This window comes from Oppia nitens, unplaced genomic scaffold (assembly GCF_028296485.1).
Source record: "Oppia nitens isolate AA-2021 unplaced genomic scaffold, nextdenovo-longstitch-racon4-pilon3 scaffold5_pilon_pilon_pilon, whole genome shotgun sequence".
NCBI lineage: Eukaryota > Metazoa > Arthropoda > Arachnida > Sarcoptiformes > Oppiidae > Oppia > Oppia nitens.
In genome coordinates, this window is record NW_026533243.1 from 7,822,092 (window position 1) to 7,837,500 (window position 15,409).

The 15,409-nt window shown below is 27.5% G+C and overlaps 1 protein-coding gene across 4 annotated transcripts in view; it reads right to left on the reverse strand.

Moving 5' to 3' along the window:
- Window positions 1–11,548: 11,548 nt before the first annotated feature.
- LOC128961903 (transcription factor GATA-3-like) overlaps window positions 11,549–15,409 on the reverse strand; it is a 26,147-nt gene continuing 22,286 nt past the window's right edge. For all 4 annotated transcript variants that reach the window (XM_054308221.1, XM_054308220.1, XM_054308219.1 and 1 more), the window contains one exon: window positions 11,549–12,036. In XM_054308221.1, coding sequence (XP_054164196.1) covers window positions 11,599–12,036 — 438 coding nt within the window. In that variant the 3' untranslated portion in view covers window positions 11,549–11,598. The remainder of the gene's footprint in view (window positions 12,037–15,409) is intronic.

Below are 15,409 nucleotides of genomic sequence, written 5' to 3' on the forward strand. Positions count from 1 at the left end.
CAAACACTTTGAAATGTATACCATCGATATATCTGTACTGATATATCATATCTTTATATGTATTTTATTGTGTTTACTGATGTAATGTATATAAATTTAGGCAATCGATTGGTTTGAGATAAATTGATCCCTGATTTGAGTTATATTTATATACTGTATATATACAGTATGTATCTAAACTCAAACTTAGTTTTCGTCCGTTAGGTTTTTTCTGATTATCAATCGATAGTATAGAGAAAATCAGTTGTAATACTCTCATCAGTAACGGAGCACTTGGCTGGAAGTGTTGTCGTTATATATTTTTTTTAAATTGAAGATATGGAGGAAAGGTGTGGAGGACCAGGTCGTAGTCCTTTAGTCGTGTCGTCGACAAAATAATGGTCTGTTCTCTCCAAGAGAGCAGCAGATTGTTGTCTATTAAACTGTTGGTTGTTATTATTATTATCATTGTGTTGTATAAAGTGATGCAGAGATCAGATCTGTAAAATCTGGAGATCAAGAGATTTGGCAGAGTTTTTAGTGGTGGTTTGATATACAAAATTAGAGGGGCGAGGGGTGTGTGTGTATGTGAGTGTGTGTTAACTAGTGGGGGCTCATAGTTAAGTAGGTATGTTCTCTCAATGGTTGTAATAATCGACATATTTGGCAATTGGAGTGCATTTTAGGCAAAAATGGCTTTTTATTTAATATATTATCTACCAGTGCTGAGCCCTGTAGTGCTGGTCCTATGTATGAAAAAGAGTGAGACTAGCGATGGAAAAGATCGATATCAGGAGATTGAGTGCTACTCATTGTTCAGTCGATATACACATACATTGAATATATATCAGGAATAAAAAGTACAGAATATTTTACAATTGATTGTATGTATGGTATGAATGTATGTATGTATGTGTTTGGTGTTAAAGCCCTGTTCTCTCTGGTGTCGCCCAATTGTAGCCATTCTGTAGGCAGTGTTTTTCCAGAGACTGATGCCAGTGTGTGACTGCTCTCAGAGCTCATACAACTACTGGTAACGCCATCAATACATATAAGCAGATGGTCGTCAAGTTTATCAGAATCCGGGATCACCTATACATTGGTGAATAAGAGAGAGAGAGAGAGAGAGAGAGAGAGAGAGAGAGAGAGAGAGAGAGAGAGAGAGAATCAAAACTTGTGCTCTAAATATATAGTATAATAAAACAAACTCTAAAACTAATATAACGAAAATGTTTGCTATATTTCTATCTCTAACTCTCTTTCTCCGAGAAAAGCTATTCATCAATGAGTTTCATTGGCGTCCATTAAGAGAGAGATTCTGGTATTATATATATGACATATACCAAGCCATCACCATTACATACAAGGCCTACCAGCGCTACAAACTGTAGTACACAGACACACACACACACACACACACCCGATATCACTCCCAAAAAATTGAGAAAAAAAATTTACGTCCAGAGAGTGTATATATATATATCTTTCTGAGTGAGAAAAATAAAATTCAATACTTTTATATAGCGTTTTATTTTTATGTTGTTTTATTCTCTCTCTCTCTTTTCTCATATTTTCCATTCAATTCATTATAACATTTAGTTATTTAAATTGAATTGAGTGTTGAAATATTGTCGGCAAAACTCAAGATTTTTGTGACAGTTTTTTTAGTGAATAACAAAATTTACGAAAAAAATTGTGAAAAATACAAAATATTTATTTGCAAAAATATTTTTAACATCTATTTATCTAAAAGAAGAAAATATGAGTTAAAACTGTTTGCAAATAAATATTTTGAAAATATTATAGCTATTACTTGAGTATTTGATTGCAATCTAAATAATAAAAAATAATAATTTTAAATGTTTGACTCATATTATATATTATTAGTATAATTTTTTTATAAGTAAATAAATTTCTAATTAAATCAAAAGTGATGTCTAATTGATATAAACTATATGTAAATATGATATCACTTTATTATTTTATAAATGAAAAGAGATTTTGTTTGTTTGTTTGGTTTTCTCGTTTGTGTTGTCAATAGTGGGCTGTGGGGGCTGTGATGGATGGGTTAAACTGAAAAGCTATACCTACAGCAACTAACTAAGCAATAGATTGAGAGAAAATGAATTTCGAAAATTTTTATTATGATTTTTCTTTTAAAAACTTAAATGTTTTTGTAAGAGAAATATTTTATAACAAATTTTTTTTGGTCGCAATTCTGGAGGTGTATTCTAGCAGTGTGTGTGGTGTGTGGTGTCAATGAAGTGGTGGTATAGTAGTCTGTCCGGAGCCCCCACTGGCAATCTTTATATAAAATATAATATAGGGCTGGAGTGTAGATGAATAGAGGGTCTTACAGGTAGTAGTTAGTGAAGGATTATATGTAAAGGATATGTGATGGTTCACACAGCATGTGTGCCAACTGGCCATACAATAACAAACATATATCACACAAGCACTGGTAGTCCACACACATACACACCAACGATAGAAAAAAATGGGAAGGCATTCATTCTCACGACAGATTGCCATTCAAAATACATGTATATAAGAGGATTGTCCCGGAATTATATACTACTACTACAAACTAACTTTTCGGTGGAGGATGGCATGCATGGCATGGCATACCTATTCCCGAAAAAATAGTAATAGTATTTTGGCAGTCAATTCATTGGGCACAGGTAGACGACACCAAACGACATGATGTCTATTAGGACTGTCTATATATATATTGTAAAGTTATATTATAGTGGACATCAAAATTGTGAGTCCAATATCCCGTAAAAGTAAACATATCTATAGTTTTCATGATATATGAACTGTACTGTTATGTATATATAAATGTTTAGACCATTGAATACTGGGTCCAATAATAATGGACTAACAATTCTTTTGAATACACATTTTTAAAGTACCTTTTTATACACACACTGTCCCAACACCATACCTGTGCCCAATTGGGAAAAACTCTTGTGTACACATCATTGATAGCTTGTGGTGTTGGACACTAAATAGACTTACCAAAGATATTACTACTTGACTGCACTCACCAGTCATCCCAGTAATCATTTTGACGGGCAATTGGGGGTCTCATTCAATATACTATACAGTATTATATTTGTATGTATATATTTTTTTAGTGTATATAAAAGTGGGACTGGTATGAAAGTGGTCGTACATTTGAGACTACTAACTGTTCAATGTATTGAGTCATGCGTATCCTCTCTTATTTGTCAAAACTCTATAATAAAAATAACAATAAAGAAAAGCTTATATTATAGACTATATGTGTTTAAAATTATAATATCCATTGCATCCATACATTCAAATTTTTATGTATACACAGTGATCATAACGTTCAATAGGGATATATTATGAGCTTACGACTTGTAGCTCAGTTGCCTTTTTAGCTGCTGTTCCTTTCAAGTTGGGACAGGCATTCACATTCAAACAACACACACACACTCATGTATTGTACAAAAAACAGGAGATATAATAAAATAACATAAAACTTAATCTCTATTTTTACATTAAGTATGAGAGACTCTCACTGAATAATACTAAAAACTTATTGATAGTAAATATCTCTGAGGTTTTTAACATAAATTTTTTTTTCTCTCTCTCTCTCTCATTGCTCTAAATTTTTGTATACTAAATGAGAATATTAGACTTTTATTAAATGCAAAATTAAAAAAATATTTTTTTTTGTGTGCAATTAAAATTAATATTTATATATTTTATTAAAAATAATAATTATATAAATGCAATGCAATGATATCTAAATCGGAATTGACTTTAATTCATATAATTTTTGTTTGTTGATTTATAGCGTCCATTGATTGTAATCATGCAATTTCTATTCAAATCATATAATAATATCTCTCTCTTTTGCATTTAAAAAATAATAATATATGAAATTTTTTTTAATGAAATACAATGAAAATTATATCAACAATCAAATAGTATCAAATAAATACCGTTTCATAGAGGAATGTCATTAATGAAATAGTGATGTAAAATGATATGATTTTTTTTAATAATTAAAATATCTTATATTTTAGTCTAGTTTTGTTTTTAGTTAACTGATAAATATAATTGTTTTCAGTCAATCATTTTAGACAAATGAAATGATGGCACGTAAACGCACTTATATTGTTATATATGATATCAATTGTGGAAACGGTATTTAGACTTTTTAGACAATTTTTTTTTGTTTTTAGTGATGTGTGTGTTTACGTTTAAATTTTGTTTATTGCATTATACAATACCATATTTTTTTGAAAACAATTTTATTGCTGAGCATTCATCTCCAGTGCCCATCAGCATCATCTCACACCCGCCCCAATAATTTTCTTAAATTGTTAATATATACAGTTTATTATACATACATAAATTTTTTATATAATATCATGTCTATATGTATACATTATACACAGTGTATAACACAATATATGGTGGCCATTAATTGTTGGTCACCTGCCTTTCCAATAGCACATATGGATCAGCTTTTGTAGCGGTTGTGTGTCTGTGTGTGTTTGGCTTATCATTAATCGTGATCCTATTGATACCAGAGTTATAATGACTATATATATACAATATGTGAGTGCATTGAAATAATTGGCAAAACACACACACACACACACACACACACACACACACACACACACACACACACACACACACATAGACACACACCCTCACGCATAGTATGTATTGTGGTTAGTCTTATAAACACTTATATATATACAGACAGATACTAAATCATATCATAGCTAACCATACCATACAATAATCATTTTTTTAATGAAGATGTCTTTATATGTAGTAATTAGTTCAAACAATTATATGGCTGACTGTATATATCAAAGAAACAGTTAAAAGCCATTCATTAAAAAAAAGTTTTAAAAGATAAGACTTCGTAAAGAATTCATTTTGCAAAATAAAGCCTAAAAGAAAAATAACAATATTTTTTAAATTTTTACTATTATCTCAATTCAAACAAAGATATATTTATATATACAGTATATATTGTCTGCTAAATATGTATCAGAATAAAGGCTTTCCTCTTTCTCTTAGATAGAGATCATCATTAATGAACCATAATTTCATTTGTATTATTATTTTAATAGCTAGTTATATATACAGTACTGTATACTGTATGTTATAAACTATATATAAGTTGTGTGATTGTGTATTATATAAGTAAACACAACATACAAATTGTTTATATTTATATTATTGTTGCTCCTTATGAAATATCTCTCTGTCTACTAATAAATCTATAATAATAAAAAAACTAGGATTTAATAATTATTATACAATAAAAAAATATTTGAATCAACTAAACATATAATGGAGAGAGTGATCTGATGCACATTAATGAAGAGTAAAAACATAAGAGAAAGATAGATAGATAGATAGATAGATAGATAGAGAGAGAGAGAGAGAGAGAGAGAGAGAGAGAGAGAGAGAGAGAGAGAGAGAGAGAGAGAGAGAAGAAAGAAAGAGAGAGAGAGTTAGTAAAAATTATTTTGTTTAATACACAGTACATCAGTTGCTTATACAGTATTATATAATTTATATATTAATATTTTAGCTCAAAATAGCATAGAGTTATATAACATAAAACAATATCTTATTAATGCCTTTAAGCCTAACATGACTGATACCTACCTGTGAGGGCACGAATCGCATGATAGAAAAGGTGGTCAAACATTGTTGGCTGGCATTAGCCCAACGGTTTAATGGCTCATCCATCCTCATTATTTAACTATATAGATGGCTAATAGATGCTAATTAAAGTATGAGAAGCAACAATTCAAGCAATAAGCACTTACACTTACCTTTACTCTCTCTCTCTCTCTCTCTCTCTCTCTCTCTCTCTCTCTCTCTCTCTCTCTCTCTCTCTCTCTCTCTCTCTCTCTCTCTCTCTCTCTCTCTCTCTCTCTCTATCATACATCCTGGGCCTAAATATAATCCATTTCCAATAAAATTATATTCTCATGCAATTTCGATGCAATTGTATTATATTAGTTAAACCAATTTTTGTTTGTGTTTGTGATATAATTTTCAATAACTTAAATAATCTAACTTTATTTTTTACTCACTATTTATTTTAGTAAATATACCGTTTCTGTCCAGTAATTTGACGTTTAGGGAAACAAATGAGTGTGTGTTTGTATTTTTTGAGTGAGTGAGTGAGTGAGTGAGTGAGTGAGTGAGTGAGTGAGTGAGTGAGAGAGAGAGAGAGAGAGAGAGAGAGAGAGAGAGAGAGAGAGAGAGAGAGAGATCACGCAATGTTATCCCTAAAGGTCTGACCAAATGTTTATATTATTTGCCGACCGATTGTCTCTGTCATGACTTTCGCTGATTTGGTAATACCATACATAAGCTGTTGGTGTTGTTTGTTGTCAATGCCATTGCACTAAAAAATGTTTGGGTTTTGGTTGTGGAGTCTCCTAAAAAAACTCATCGCTCATCACTTAAATGCCTGTGTGTTATATTTGAGGCCTAAATAACAGTCGAGTCATTGATTAATAACTATATAAATACCGAGCGATAGATATAATATACACACTAAATATCTTTTTCTAATTTTAATGGTATACCTGTCCACCGATTGGTATAAGCCTACCTAATATATAACTTTCCCCATTGCGAGAGAAACCACATTATATGATCTTAGCTAAATAAAACTCAACAGTGATATTATTATTGGTTTTAATGTTTATATTTTAGTCGGGAATTACTTGTATATATACGATATAAATATATTATTATTTGACACACGATTCATGTGTGTCCTAAAAGTTTTGCTCAAATGTTTTTGTAGAAAAAATAAAATAAAATAGAAATAATTTTTTTTTAAATTTTATAGACAAACATTTATTATCCTATTTTTTTAATGGATAACTTTATAAGGATATAACACCACACTCAGCGACCTGTGCCTAAAATATCTACCTGTGCTGATAGTTTTTTATTTATTTTTTTATAAATATTTATTATGAACTTTAACAGCAACAAAATAAAATAATAATACCAATAATAATAATAATAATAATATATATGAGTAAATAATAAAGTGAAAATGATATGATTGCCAATAATGAGTTATACCTGTCGTGCCATTTAATTCATGGAAAGTCGTGAGAAATGGCTATTTTTGGTCGATAGTCTGGTGCTGTTTAGGGAGAGGGGGGTAATAAATAGTCAATCATATAATCATATAATACTATTAGTGGGCTAAGCACAGACATGGGCTATAGTATAAGTGCTCAACAAAATTATAGCGCAATTTAAATATAACAACCAATTTATTGGTCCCACAAATTATAGACTGTTTTTCTACATTTCTCTTAACGTTTATCAATAACTTTTAAAAATATATTAGTGATAATATATGTTAAAAGTTTTAATAACAAAATTATTTATAATAAACAACTCAATGAAATTTAAATTTCTAAAATCACTCAAAAATATTTATAGACAGTAATTTATATAATTATAATTTTTATTTCTTTTGAATAGATTATTAAAAGTGATAATCGGTACATAAATAAATAAATATATATACAGTATATATTTGGGAATTCATTAGTCAATTAAAGACAATCAACCGATTTTTCACCACAACTTACATATCGTATTATAAACTAAATAATTATTAAATTATAAACTAAATGCAGAGTCAATAGTCAGAAACAATTTCAATCATCTTATTGTCCGTCACTTTAGAGACCCATTAAGAGATTGTCTGCTATTATCTTATTGTCTTTTTCTTAGTGAGTATTTAATAGCACATGTCGTCTATGGTTTTTGCCTAATAGTCTAGGTATGCAAGCTATGTGTGCTATGCAAATAGTCTAGTGCTGTGCCATAGCCTATGGCCCATAGGGTCCAGTATATAACAGACTCTCTCTCTCTCATCCAGTTTCCAGTATTTATTGGATGTGAATATTGTATGTGTTTGGTGTGTAAGTACTGTCGCCGTAATGTCGTTGAGCCAACTGAGCCCAACAGTGAAGCCACTTTTATGACGGCCCGCTGTGTTTCACCTAACCATACAATTGTAAGTCCCGTATATAGTGCCCGCTGTTTGTGGCTATATATGCCCTACCAGTTCGCTCTATATTTGATTTAAATTTACTGGTATTGCTCTCTCTCTCTCTCTCTCTTTCTGTCTGTCTATATATATGTCCTCCACACGGACTATCAGTTATATAGTATGCGGGAGGACAGGGACAGGACGAGGACATAAGCAACAGTGCATCCAAGTCATAACATAAGCACTGGTAGACCAATGATAAAATGGGGCGCAGCAGGCATTAAGTATACGGTTTACTACATGTTATGAGACCAAACACTAAGAGATTGCACGACATCGCGGCGACACCACTACCAACACATCCGAGAGACTGAATCCTCCAAAAACAATCTCTCTCTCTCTCTCTCTCTCTCTCTCTCTCTCACACACACACACACACTCATTCACTCCATAACTAAACATAAATGTCAATAGCTATTAGAGAGACCAATGTTTTCAAATAATTATTTAATGGGAATATAGAGCTGTCGAAGCTATCGATGCGAATATGAAATATTAGAAATTATTTTCACTTAACATTATTTAGACAATAATAATAATAAACACAATAATAATAATAATAATAATAATAATAATAATAATAATAATAATAATAATAATAATAATAATAATAATAATAATAATAATAATAATAATAATACAACTTAACTAATATTCATGGCTACTATATTTAAGTTGTTGTCAATGATTTAAGGAAATACCTATTATTCAATATATGAAAAATATTTAGAGAAAGAGAGAGAGAGAGAAACTAAAATGATTTTTTGATTACTTTATTGTATGATTTTTTTGCATTGTATCGGATGAGAGACAGAATATTCTCTTAGAAAACGACAGATAATTATTTATTTGTTATTATTATTAGTTTTTAATAGTCTAATAGCTATGTTTTACTTTGTTTTGTACAAATACAACAATTAGAGTCATGTTATGTTATTATTTTTATTATTGTATTAACAAATATCTTTGAAGGAACTTTACATGAGTTAGTTTTTCATTCATAATATATTATAAAATAATAATACATTTACTATCAATCAATTTGGTTTATACAGTTTTTTGTATACAATTTTTTATTTACTTTATATTAATCAAATTTAATTTAAAATGCTCTATCGTGAGAAAACGAATTATTATTTTTTTAATTAATCTATTTAATTTTGATAATTTATAATTATGTTAATTTAAATTATAAACAAAAATAATATTATTAATATATATATATATATATTATATACACATATATATATTAGTAAATTATATCAATCACTATTAATATTGTTAGACTTAATTTTAGTTTATTGATATTTTTGATATCACCTAATTATTGGAAAATTTATTACACTTTAGCACTTTATATTAAGATATAAAAAATTATCAAAAATTAAAAAATTGCTTAATTAAAATACTCGAAATTTTTGAATTGCCACAAATTAAATTAAAAATAAATTCAAATAAAACTATAAAATAGTAATTAATTTTGTTCAATGTGACAATATAATTGTGTCAGATTTTTTTTAATGAAAATATAAGGAAAATTAAAACTAATTAATTAAATTTCTATCATATCATATTATTTTAGAAAAATATAACACATATTTTTATTTAATTTAATTAAGTTATTAAAAAAAATTGTTTTATAGGTTTATTATAGTATGTCAGTAATTATAAAAATCAAAATTTTTTTACAATATAATAAAAATATTGATAAAACATAATTGGAGGGATAGGTTAATCAAATATTAATCAATAATCAAATCTATAATTTATATAAATATATATTTAATTTGTCTAAATTATAGTTAATTATTAATTATTTATTTAGTAAAATACCTTTATTTTTAGGAGAGCTGACAAACATATACTATTAATATCAAATATTAATATTATGTTTGTAGTAAATACTGTATAATAAATATTTACTTTACAGAGAAAATCACTTGAAGACATATAATTGGCAATTAATTTCATGTTTAACCTCCCGTTCCTCACATCTGTCATGGATTTTTTGTTTGCTATGATATCTATTCACCTATCGATACCTTAACCATAAGCCTATCAGATATCTCAGTACTTTAATAGTAGATAGAGATGAGTAGTACTCTGAATATTAAAAGATTTTTGTTATCTATGAAAAAGAGAAAAAAAATTATAAAAAATTGTGGATTCATTGAAATAATAATTTATCTAAACATATAAAAAATATATACACATACAGTATTTAAGTTACAAAAAATAAAAATTTTATTGATTTTCATCTTAAACTATAATTTTGTGATAATTTTTTGTGCCTTTAGTTGTGTTGAAAAAAATAAGATAACATTTTGCTAACATTAAACATAAATAGTTTAATTAAATAACAATTCATATATACGATAATAATAAATATTTTTTAATTTTATTTTTCTTAATATCAATGTTTATTTGCAAACATTCAACACTAATAGGAAAATTTAAACAAAAATGTATATATTTTTCAAAAAAAACTCAGAAAAATATTAAACTCTTAAAATATTACTGAAAATCATTTATATGAAAAAAAATATTATGAGACATATCATAAATTAAATTAACTAAAACAGTAAAAGAGAGACTCAAAAGTTATGTTTGCTTTGACACAAATATATAGATTGAAACCCAATTTAATATTTTAATGTCATTTATTTTGGTATTTTACGGTTTAAATAACGGGTAATGGCTTTGAATGTAAAATACATTTATCTAAAATAAAGTTGATATCAAAGTAAAAAACTGTTTCAAATCAAGTTTTTGCAATTTCAAAAAAATCTTAGACTTTTATTTATAATAATAATAATATTAATAATAATTATAATAAAGTTTTTTCTCATCACTAAATTTGAATTTTCTTAATACATATGTTTCATATATGTTTATTTACAGCACAGAAATAAAATATTAATAATAAAAATTAATTATATTTATATATAAAAAAGACAGAAATAAAATAATTTTTCATAAAAGAAGTATTTTTTCATTAATTATACAGTTATATAATTATATTTATATTACTTATATATTTATATTTATGTTAATGTCTTATATATATTATACATAAATTTATTTCAATGTATATAATTATAAATAATTTTGTTGATATTTTTTAAAAGAAAAATACAATGAAAGCGTTGTTTTTATTATTTTTAATTGAAAAGTAATGCAAACATTCAAATGTGAATCACATTTCATTTGGGGAAATGTTGTTGTTTTTTGTTTTAAATGTAATTTACAAGTATTTTTATATAATTTGTATTTTTGTCACTCAATTATCAATACATTACATAAATTATATATATATATTTATATTTATATGTTATCAATAGATTAGGATTTATTATATATATATAATTTATAATATATATTATATTTATGTATATAAACATAATTTTATAATCTTTAAAATTCCTATAATTATAATAATATTAATAATAATTAATACTCTCTAAATAGTTGTGTGTTTTTTGTTTGGTGGCCTAAAAATTATTGTCTAAACTCTAAGCCATAGCACCAACCATACCGGCGCCGAGCATCGAACCACTGGTCGGCAGCGATAGGCCGGACAGTCCACTCGGATGATGTGCATTACTCATATGCATCGATGGAGTTGCCATAAACGGTGATCCCGTCATCGATATGGGCATACCATTCATATTCATATTCATGTTCATATTCATACCGCCCATATTCATGCCGCCCATATTGCCGGCCGAGTGATGCATATAGTGGTTAACAGCCGACATGGCCGACATAGAGCTCATAGCCGACGATAGCTGTCCGTGTGTGGGACCGAAACCTCCAAACTTGTTGTGATCGTTGAACGGTTTGATGCAATCGGACATCGAAATCATACCCTTCTTCTTCTTGCCCTTTGATGACAGCTTTCGGTTTCGGGTTTGGATTCCCTCCTTCTTCATGGTTAGCGGTCGGTTCACCTATCAATGCAAACAAACAATTGGATCAATTAGTAATTGATTTTTCTAATTTTTTTTACAAATTTGGCATAAATTATAATAATGGACTTATTAAAGCAATTTATAAATGTGTTTTTATAATTGTTTTTTATTATTATTGTTGACATTTAAATTATGTGCTAATACTGTACTAAATTTATATATAAATATAACGTATATATAAACTGTATATACATTTAATTACTATTAGATAATGTTAATTAATATATTTATATCTATAAAGAGATTTATAGACAATAAGTAATACTATTATGACAAGTAAGACTAGCTATTGATTTATAATAATAAATATCATATTATTTATAGTATAATAAAGTGAGAATTGTTTTTGTTTATATACAGAGTAGTAGTAAACTATTATGTAGTAATTGATGCGAAAAATTATTTTTATTATTTCTTTTCTGTTTTAAAGACACAACAAACACATAACAACAAACACACACACAAACAGATAAATATAAACAATATATTACAGAAACACATACTGTATATATGGGAAAAATAGCTAATAAAAAATAAGCAAATAAATCAAATTAACTGTAAGTGCCGTCAAAACAGGCCATACAATTTGAGGGACAGGTGAATGAGTGAAAAATGATTGCATTGCACATCCCTAAGCTCTCGGCTCTCATAAAGTGCATTGAATGTCTTGCTTTGTGTATTAAACTAACTCTCTGAAGGAAACGTTTTAATGGCAAAAGATATATACATTAATATATTGTTTATAACAAAAATATATGTTGATTATTATATACTGTATATATGTTGAGGTGATATGACTTATATCGCTAATAATTAATTATCTAATTAATAATTACAGGCCTCCAGTTCCCATTCAATCTATAAAAAGTGACTGAATGTACACATTAGGAGATTGCATAGGAAAAGTATACACTAAAAGAAGTTGTTTTTTAGTCATTAACTTCAAACTCAAAGCAACTACACTACAGAAAAAAATTGATACAAATCTGCATAAATACGGCCGAACACTGGTTTTATCATATAATATATTACCGACAGTATTGGGAATACAGTATATAATACTATATATATATATATATATTGTATAAATTTAGTTGTATATACATAATATTTTTTTTGTTATAGGTGCCCTCTCCCCAAAATATAAAAGCATTACTACTTATTAATAATAAAATTACTGCTGCTTTATGTATATATTTTACTGGCATATTATATTTTACAATATACACACAGAATATTTGTTAGTATATATATAATAAGCACCAAAAAAAAATAAATTTTTGATTGCATGCAAAAAGTAATAAACTTAATAGAGATGTAAACTAAGTGCTCTCTCTCTCTCTCTCTCTCTCTCTCTCTCTCTTTCTAATTCATATAAATATATATAATTATATATACATACGTATCTATATTGAGATTTAAATACTGTTATATAAAAGATTGCCATTTGATTTAATAAAGAACACATGTTTTTTCAAGTGAAGTACTTAAAAAGTTTTAAATACATATATAATATACAGTATTGTATATTAAAATACAACAGTGACTGTAAATTTTTAAGTAGTGAAACCCGAAAAAAATAAAATTAATAACTAAATGGAAATTCTACAGTAATTTCAATAAAGTTAGTTTTTTTGTTGGTTTATAACAAACATTGTTATACATAAATATCACATAATAAAAAAGCTAAAACCATAAGCTCAGCATATTTCTAAAAATTAAACAATTTTTTTTTATATTATTATTAACCAGAAAATTATGCTCAAGTAATTGATTGCTTATTCAATAGCTATGTGACACTAATTTAATAAAAGTTAAACACAACACATACAAACAGTAACTAATAACAGCATAAATAACAATAACAAAAGGGGTTTATTATAAAATATTAAAGTCTTATTTAATTAGATGAAAAAACAAAGAAAAATTTTTCACTAAAATATCATTAAAACAAAATAGTAATGCATTTCATTTTGTTGGGTTTTTGAGCTCTTAATGTTACAATACTACTACTAATACTACTACTACTTAAACAACTATCTCTCGCTATCTTTAAATAGCTATTAGGCTTTTTTAAATGCCTCTCAAAAAAAATAAAGTTTTAGTTTAACTATTAATATGAATGTGTATTACTGAACGAAAAAATAACAACAAAATATATTTTATTTCTCTCTGAAAACAGCAAATATTTGTAAGCATTACTAAACAAACTCTCAGAGTATTTGTTAGTTAGTGTACTGTATTGTACTGTATATTAAACAAAAATTTCATTTTAAAAGCAAACTTTAAGTTTAGACTTTTAGAGTGTATATGGATTTAAAAGTTTAGTTTAGTGGCACTTAAAAAGAAAAACGATAGAAAATAATTGATGCAAATATTATTATTATTATCAGTGTCTTTGAGCTGACAATATCATAGAGTTATTGAATAGCATTGGATTTATCGGTTTATTTTTTAGCATCATTGAGTCTATATATTTGCTATATATTACTAAAACATTATAGATTAACAAATATTTAATGTAATTGTGAAATGCATTTCACTTTTTACAGTTCACCAGTTATCTGATGGATTGTTCAATAGGTTATGATTTAGGGATTTAGTGAATTGGGAGACGAGAGAGAGAGAGAGAGAGAGAGAGAGAGAGAGACTTATTTTTAGAGGCAAAACAAACCACATATTAGTTTTGATTGTTTTGTTTCTAATGTCTTATGGGGTTAACAGTTGAAAGGGAAACATATTTTTAGGTATTAACCCATTCCTATGCTTCCAAACTTGCAAACAATAGCAAACATTTGGTTTGTGCTGTCAAATGAGTTAACAGTGACAGACATTGAAGGAATGGCATTAAAGCATACAATCCCTTTTCTACAGTCATATCAATAAAAGTTAGGTTATGGCTTATACTGTATATATTCAATATATTATATACAATATAACAATAATAACTATAAGTAGACATTCATTTGTCTGTTGAAATTATTTTTGCTTAAGATAATCGTCTCCCAATAGTTTCTATGGGTTATTGGTGTATATGTATGTTGTATTTGCATTTGATATGACTATTGCCGTCACAGACTGACTGTTCACCAGTCACTGGACGAGCATTTAAGAGCAAAATATGCAGACAATTGACAACCGAAAGTATTTTTTTTGTTGGAAAGTTGTTTCGCTAAGAAAATTATTGAAATATCATATTTAACATGTCGTTGATTAGCACTCAAGTAGTGAACTAACCTATAAAATGCCAGGTAATCATGCAATATAAAGTTTGTAAGCTTATGCAAAATACATCATCAACACATAGGTATACCGGTGCTCACACTCTGGTATACCTGTTCCCTATGAGTGA